The sequence below is a fragment of the Aspergillus brasiliensis genome (genome assembly GCF_001889945.1).
Source record: "Aspergillus brasiliensis CBS 101740 unplaced genomic scaffold ASPBRscaffold_1, whole genome shotgun sequence".
NCBI classification, from domain to species: domain Eukaryota; kingdom Fungi; phylum Ascomycota; class Eurotiomycetes; order Eurotiales; family Aspergillaceae; genus Aspergillus; species Aspergillus brasiliensis.
In genome coordinates, this window is record NW_027137442.1 from 1,861,524 (window position 1) to 1,869,787 (window position 8,264).

The window sequence follows — 8,264 nt, forward strand, 5'->3', positions numbered from 1 at the left end:
TATGCCAGAATTATAGCAATGAGTTGCCCTAACTACACTACGCTTGTATTGATCTATATAGTCCAGTCCCTTGGGCCTCGGATCCATGCATATGCTGGTCTCGTGTTGACATCAGCGCCGGGTATTTTGACCATTTCGGATAATACGGATATTGCGGGTATCTAGGTTGGGGGACCCCAAGTAGAGTGGTAGTTATCAGCCTTTTCCTCGGAGAACCAGAGAAGAGATCAGAATTTTTTTTCCTCTTTCCAGATACATTTCAATGCTGTTATGCCTCCATTATGGTCGCATACTAATATTCCTACTGAAAATGCTACAGGTTGTGGTCAGACTCTCCGTCCATAAACCTTTAGGCTTGCTGAGTTAAATGCGGATCTTTCAGTAAAAGGTTTTTGTAATCCAAAATTTCACCATCCTTAAATCATACTGTCCAAGACCTCTATTTTTATAAACATGCGTTCCGTCCAATACAGAAGCTTCTGTTGTGACATTTGCCAAGCCAAAAGAAAAATTGGTCTCCTGGCTACTGGTATAGCTCGGATTCTTGTTCCGACAGCTTCTGCTCCATTATGTAGCCTGATCAAAATTTACTCATTAAAAGTTATGACAGCTCAACAATCGATTCACTACTTTTGTCCATAAACTAAGCTTCTCCTCGTTGTTTCAGCTCCCACACATGATATTTCAGGGACGGCACTTTTGATGTTCCAGCCACTTATAGTAAGTTTTCTGCTTGCCAACCCCCGCTGCCCAAAGTGCTACCAACGAATGGCGTGCATGTGTTACGGACAAGTTGCTGACGGATTTTCAACCAAAGCATCGTCAATTGCCCGTATGATTCCTTGACATCGGGCAGATTTCGGAGAGCGAGCTAGCATGTAGAGTTGTAGACTCGGCCCGTTCTGTACGGCAACGGATGGTCGGAATGTCCCATTTCTGTCGACTCAGTGGGGGGTGACGGGTAACTAACTGACGATGCCTTACTAAGTGCGAGAAGCCGTCATCTTCAAAGCTTATCCAAGTCCCATCACTTTTCACATTCACTCGAACACAAAGCCGGCATTATCGGTATTATTCAGACGAATTGAAGCCTTTGTGGTCGGTGCAGCACTCCATCCGGGTCTTTGTTCGGCTATCTTGCCTGTATTCCCGTGTAGACTATTTGGTGCGCCACAAGGGCCTGACCAAAAAAGGTCCATCTTATCCGAGTTCGACATACAGTATAGCTCTCTCCAAAAGATCTTTTTCCTGTCACCACTTCGAAAGACTATTATTAGTATTCTGACCGCTTTCCCGCAGCATCCGGTTGCATGACCCGCTCCCACTTATAAATTCTCAAGCATTTTCGAACCGAAATTTAGGTGAACTTCACAAGCTGTTTTTATTTTCGAGGCGACGGGCTACGATAGATGGTAGTTACGATGTTGTTCGCCGATGATCGAGGCCATGGTGATAAAACAAATGGCCATTGGTCAATTGGGGAAGGGAGATCATTTCCCCCGGCTCTTGATAGAGAGCTTTATCTCGTCGACTTTGACGGACCTGATGATCCCCTAAATCCCCAAAATTGGCCATCCACCACAAAGTAAATATGACTTTCTCTATGCCTGGCCCTTCTAGTCTGACCCCGTCCCTGTCTGCCCCCCCCCCTCCTCTTCTTGTTTACTTACCCTACCTCCGCGATCATTCACCTTCACAATCATCGTTACTATTCGAAGTGCTTGTGCACTAATATTGATATTCGATGCTAGACTTCTGTCCTCCATATTGGCTTGTTCTGGTACATTTATTGCGTCCTTGAACAGTGCCATGTTCTCTCCCGGAATTGACAAGGCTAGCCGTGAATTTGGGGTTGGGACGGAAGTGATCACTCTCGGTACGACTCTCTTCGTTCTGGGCTTTGCGACTGGGCCGATGATCTGGGCGCCGATGTCCGAACTCCTGGGCCGGAGATTGCCTTTATTAATTGCCATATTTGGGGAAGGCATCTTCACCATTGGTTGTGCGGTTGCAAAGGACGTTCAGACACTCATTATATGTCGATTCTTTGCTGGAGTATGTGGCGCTAGCCAATTGACCGTCGTGCCTGGTTTGCTCGCCGATCTTTATGACAATACATATCGAGGTGTCGCGATTGCTGTATATGCTCTGACAGTATTCGGGGGACCGTTCGTTGCGCCGATAACGGGTGGATTTACAGCGTCCAGTTATCTTGGTTGGAGATGGACACTGTATATCCCCGCTTTCCTTTCATTCGCTACTAGCTTGCTCTCGCTATTCTTCTTAAGGGAGTCATACGCCCCGTCGGTTCTCGCCGCAAAGGCTTCTTTGCTTCGAAAACAATCACAAAACTGGGCCGTTCATGCGAAACAAGAAGAGGTTGAACTTGATATTGGTAATCTCATCGAAAAGTACTTAACGCGGCCGCTCAGACTCCTTATCACAGAGCCTATCCTTCTTCTAATATCGCTTTACATGTCCTTCATCTATGGCTTGGTGTATGCCCTCCTGGAGGCATACCCCTACGTCTTTGAGCACATCCATGGTATGCCACCAGGTATTGCTGGTTTGACGTTTGTCGGCCTGATTGTTGGTATCATCTTGGGACTTGCTTTTATTCTTTCACAACAGAGGAATTATACCGAGAAGCTAGTGCACAACAACAATATCCCCGTCCCTGAATGGCGTCTGCTTCCAACGATGATTGGAGCTCCAATATTCACTATTGGACTGTTTTGGTAAGCTTAGTTCCACGAGGTCAAAAATGCCCCTAATGAAATCGCTAGGTTTGGTTGGACTGGTTTCACATCTCAAATCCACTGGGCTGCGCCGGCGGTGTCTGGTATCTTTATTGGCTTCGGCGTACTTTGTATCTTCCTCCCGTGCTTTAACTATCTCGTGGATGCCTACTTATCAGTGTAAGCACCCCGCCTTGATTTTTCCATGCCCAACGGGCATCTCTCACATAATATACAGCGCCGCATCGGCTGTAGCAGCCAACATCATCCTTCGATCAGCTTTTGCATCGAGCTTCCCCCTCTTCACTCGGCAAATGTTCTCGAATATGGGAGTACAATGGGCAAGCACTCTGCTCGGTTGTTTAGCAGCAGCTTTGGTCCCCATCCCATTTTTCTTCCGGAAATGGGGAGCACGTCTGCGACACGATTCCCGATAGGGCCTGATTCCACGTGTCATCTGTCGGTATATACAGTTGATGGGAATGGGCCTTTTTTTCGTTAAAGATATCCCGTTTTTTACCTTTATTTTTATTTATTTTTTTTTCTCACGTTGATAAGAGCTATGAAAGTGTCATTGTGAATATACATAAATAAAATGCTTAACACACAGTGTAGCGGATCGTATTTGCATGGTTTCATTGCTGATGCTCTAGACTTTACGGCTGTGATCGTCCTTGATTGTGCACAAACGTCAACACCATGAAGAAGATACCTCTATAAGCCGCATATTCAACCTTGGAACCTTGAATGAAATCCCAAGCTTCGTTGCTGACATGTGGAGATAGATCGTACTTGAGCTTGTAAAAATTATGCGACGTACAGCCTATAGCAGCGACTGTATTAGGGCAAGACCCAGGAGAACAGCGGACATTCTATGAATGAATGGTCCACTTTTTTTTTGCCACTGTGGATTTTCCCCTAGACAGAATGATTATAGTATTCGATACTTTCAAATCCAGTTAAAAGGCAGTTTCTGCCTTGTTTGATGCGCAAAGTCGGGTATTGCGGCCCGGGCATGGCAGTGTTACCGTTTCCCCGCAAGAACCCCAGGTTTTTTTTTCTTTTTATTTTTCAAGTCGCAGTATATCAGAGACTTTCCACCCTCGGTTCGCTTCATGAATTTTTGAAAGATTGGACTCATGATTCACCGAAGAACAGCCTTTGTTTACAATGGATTCCCAAGACATCAGATCGAAGCGAAAGCGCTCTCAAAATGCCTGCGGTCCGTGTCGTCAACGAAAGCGAAGATGCGATGGACGTAGTCCCTGTATCACCTGCTGTGAATGGGGTTACGACTGCTTCTATGAAAACCAGAAACGGGGCACTACTAGTAGTAGTAGTCGCTATGCTGTCTCGGCAACCAAGAATTCGGCATCGTTACCAAGTTTTACGCCCGGTTCGCAGGAGGCCACACATGAAGAGAAGAACGAGGTGGTATCCAGCAACAACAACAACAACAAGAAAATTATCGACCGAGTCGAAGCAAATTCGGGAGCTGCTTTCATTCGGAATATGGGCGATAATATTGATCCAACATCGACAACTAATCTGAACCTCTTTGGATGGAATATAGGGCACCGACAATTGCCGTCCAGCGTAGATAGTGTTGCTGCACCCTTCTCTCTTTTCGAAATCACCTCGCCCGAAGATATCAAAGGTCTCGCTGGTGTCTACTTTGACAAAGTCAACCCTTGCTACGGGTTGCTCGATCGTAAAAGGTTCTTCCGACGACTAGAATTGCGATCCGGCTTACCACTCGCTTGCGACCCCTACGATAGTACATTCGCCGGAGTTGCGGCGCTTGGCTCGTTGTTCTCGCAGCATGATGTGACAGTGACTGAAGCTCAACTAGTGCAATATGCGCGATCCCTGCTCGAGAGTAACTATGCCTCCCCGGCTTCCGTTCCGGTGCTCACCGGGTGGATTCTACATCTGTTGTACATGCGAATGACATCCAAGCCGTACCCGACATGGTTGGCGAGCTCAAACATCATGCATATGCTGGAAGCTTCGGGGATTTATCCGCGGTCCTCCACTCAGTGTGAGGCCCAGGCCGCGGAATCCGAAATCGCCCCGAGGGAACGTCTTGTCGGGGTTGCCCAGCATCTGAACTTATGGGTCTCCTTTGATCTCGGCCTCTCACGAGTTTCTTTCCCAGATGAGTGGTCCGTACCTCCATCCGAACAGCTTGAGGGGTATTCCAATGGGATCCTCAATCTTCTGTCAATCTCCGCTAGCTTGGACCCCGGAATTACACATGATGGGGAAGAGCTAAAGTCCTCATTTTTGGCGCTATTGCAGAAGGTTTACAGAGAAGGGCCAGAGATATTAGCTCAGTGCAACTTAGTGCTCTGTATGCTTCGACGCCTTCACCTATACCTCTCGAACTTGGACGAGCTGATCATTGGCCGTACCCTTGCTTTACTTCAATCCGGGCTAGAGGCCGCACGGGCGCTTTCCAATGCTTGTTGTCCCTGGCACCACATTGCAAACGTCCCGTTCCATACTCTCTATGCCCTTCTTGTTCTGGACACGAGCGCATCTTTCCAGCTCGTTCCCGAGGCTATGGAGACGCTCTGGCAAGTTGCCTCTACATACAACACGGCTACCATGAGAGAGGCCGTTTACGCGGCGGAGCGACTGGTTCTGTTGTATCAGCAACGGCGAACAAGTGATGTGATAATACTCAGTGAAGCTTTGAACTCGAATCAGCAACGGAGGCTGATTGAAGATGACATCCAGACTCAGAACTCATTATGGCCAAATAACGAACAGGTCTCGTGGTTGATGGACCTTGTGGGTGCAATGCCGATTTTGGAGGGAATCTCTACCGCAGAAGATTTATTTGGATGAGATTCCCAAACGTTCAATGATTTCGGATGGTTCTATGTTCGAGCATTGTACGATGCGCGTGGATAATTGGCTCAAAAAGTGCCAGCATTAGCATGAAGTATGATGGAGCAGTAGTGAGTGTCTTGGCTCCCCTAAGGAAGGGTTTTGAAACGTAAATCCCGAGATGCTTTTTTTTTTTTTTTTGTCTATTTAATGGCACAGCTTGTATGCTTGTCACAAATCATCTGATAGACATCTTGTACACCATAGAACAATGAAAGTCTCCCTAATCCCCGTCATAACCCCGGGTTCAGATCACGTCAAAGTCCTCACAGCTCTCCAGTCATGAACTGTGCAACACCCATCCCAAAGCTCCAGTCCTCCTTAGTATTTTGAGCACAACTAATGATCAGATCGTCACCAGACACGGAACACTTCTCCTGCAGATTCTGAGACAATGCTTGAAAGGCCTGCTGCTTTTGCTCCGCGCTCCGGCCTTGTTGCAAGATCTGAATGATTACGAGTTTTTTGCTTCGAGTGAAGCCCAGGTTTGTGTCTTCACAAATGAGCTCATAATCTTCGTGTTGGGTAATGATCTAAATACCGATATCTTGTAAGTAGCAAGGACGTCGAATAGAACTTTTCATATAGTAGCAAGAATGTAGGGCAAGATGAATTCCATAATCGTACCTGGTATCTATCCCGCACAGGAGCATTAAAATGAGTCTGCATTACCTGCTGAATGGTGTCCGCCAAGGTTTTGAGTTCGTTAGGTGACCACCCCGATCGAAAGACATCAATTCTAACGAGCGGCATGTTGAGATTGTTCTGTTCCACAAGGCAAAAAAAAAAAAAAAAAAAAAAAAAAAAAAAAAAAAAAAAAAAAAAAGGATATAATAAGTAAGCTAAATGATGAGCAGTTCTAGTGTAGACAAAATACGGATAGAGGGTTGTTGAACTGATCCCAAAGTTGGGTGGACAAGCAGCATATGTATATAACCTTGGAGACGACAACCCTACAGAACAACCATTAACATCGCGTATGGCCCGCATGTTCCGCAATATCCGCACCATTACTAAGCAGGATCAGATCTTCAAGATCAAATAGATTCAGTTTATATCAGTCTTTCTGCTCAGTACCAACATACGGTAATATCTCCCGGCAGGAACCCCTGGATTGGTTCTACCTGTCAACAAAACCATTGAGCCGTATAGACAATTAAAACGAATTCTAAATATGACTCGTGCTAAGAGCAGGCTCGCTATCAAAAGCCCCCTCCTGTTCTCGGTACACTCTAGTCAAGAGCCTTTCATTGCCGACGTGCTAGTTTCCCATGAGGGGGTAATATCGTATATTGGCGACGATCAACCCGAAGATATTGAGAATGCCGAACAGATTATCGATGCGACTGGAAAATGGCTATTGCCCTGATTCGTTTCGGCGCATAGTCACTTCTGGCAAAGCGGCTTTCCTGGTCAAGCCTCGGATAAAACCGTGAACGAGTGGTCGGGGGCCATTTACCGACCGGCGAGGAACCTGACTCCCAATGACATCTACAAGCTCACCATGCAGGGCGCCACCTCTCACCTACGAAAAGGAATCACGACGGCATTCAACTTCACTTACTCGCCGATGTTCCGGGATGGCTTAGCAGACCGTGCTCAATTTACCGCAGCTCTGGATTCCGGCATTCGCTTCGTCCACGGCTTCAACGTAGGCGCATTAACTCCTAAGTGGTCTCAAGACCAAGCCCTTGCGCGGACGCAAAGGTTCCTGAAATGGGCATCGGCATTTGAAAAATACCGGACGCTATCTGGGCACTATGGTTGCAAATCACGGAATCACTTATCGTGAGGATTCTAGCACTCACATGGAAGCCGAAATTATGCGCAGGCTCAACTTGCATGGACATCTGCATTACCTCGAAAGTCCTCGGCCGCAGGATATAGCAGTAGAGCAGTTCCGGTGGCAATGGCTCAAGGATGCTGGTCTCCTGAACGAACGACTTATTCTAGGACATTTCCTGCATCCCACACCATCTATGTTGAAGGAAGCGGCTCAGGCTGGTGTGCGTATGAGTTGGAACCCTATGTCGAATGGGCGTCTTGGCTCAGGGATTGCAGATATTCCTGAGTATCTCAGATACGGCCTCGGCATTGGATTAGGCGTTGATGGAGAAGCGAGCAGTGATCGTTGCGATCCGTTCGAAAATATGCGAATGGGCCTTTATTCTATCCGAGGGAAGTATCAAGATCCTTCTATATTGACGACTCGTGAAGTACTGTATATGCATACTCTCGGGGCAGCTCAAACGCTGGGCATCGCAGACAAGGTTGGCAGTCTGGAGGTGGGGAAGCAAGCAGATATTGTCCTTCTTGATCCACCAGTCACCTGGACGCTCGATGATCCCGTATCTACCTTGGTACTCTCAGCTGGTGTGGAAAATATCCATGCCGTTTTTGTGGGGGGTGTGGAGCAATGGCCACGTAGACCTTCTGTCGCTGAAAGCGCTCATAACTCCTCCTGGCAGGGGTGGACATTTCCTTCAAACTGAATAATTCTTCCTCCGGATGCATCAATTTGCGTACACTTCTCATGTACGCTTACAATGGAAGCCTAAATGACGAATTTATGAGAACGAAGGAATCAATAGGATTAGAGCTAATCTAATAGAACAAGTTCCGGAATGCAGG

General features: G+C 47.0%; 3 protein-coding genes across 3 annotated transcripts; 2 read left to right on the plus strand and 1 right to left on the minus strand.

Moving 5' to 3' along the window:
- Positions 1-1,421: 1,421 nt before the first annotated feature.
- ASPBRDRAFT_654816 (MFS transporter/fungal specific transcription factor domain-containing protein) lies at positions 1,422-5,647 on the plus strand (the record flags this gene model as incomplete). Its single annotated transcript, XM_067628544.1, has 6 exons — positions 1,422-1,585; positions 1,752-2,738; positions 2,787-2,918; positions 2,977-3,152; positions 3,815-3,819; positions 4,143-5,647. 6 exons carry the CDS (start codon positions 1,422-1,424, stop codon positions 5,589-5,591), a joined length of 2,913 nt encoding a protein of 970 aa, XP_067484694.1. The 3' UTR covers positions 5,592-5,647.
- A 252-nt stretch (positions 5,648-5,899) lies between these two features.
- On the minus strand, positions 5,900-6,386 carry ASPBRDRAFT_25115 (tautomerase family protein; the record flags this gene model as incomplete). Its single annotated transcript, XM_067622134.1, has 2 exons — positions 5,900-6,166; positions 6,261-6,386. 2 exons carry the CDS (start codon positions 6,384-6,386, stop codon positions 5,900-5,902), a joined length of 393 nt encoding a protein of 130 aa, XP_067484695.1.
- A 751-nt stretch (positions 6,387-7,137) lies between these two features.
- ASPBRDRAFT_190756 (amidohydrolase family protein) lies at positions 7,138-8,125 on the plus strand (the record flags this gene model as incomplete). Its single annotated transcript, XM_067620286.1, has 2 exons — positions 7,138-7,396; positions 7,449-8,125. The coding sequence occupies 2 exons, from the start codon at positions 7,138-7,140 to the stop codon at positions 8,123-8,125; spliced, it is 936 nt and encodes a 311-aa protein (XP_067484696.1).
- Between the last annotated feature and the right edge of the window lie 139 nt (positions 8,126-8,264).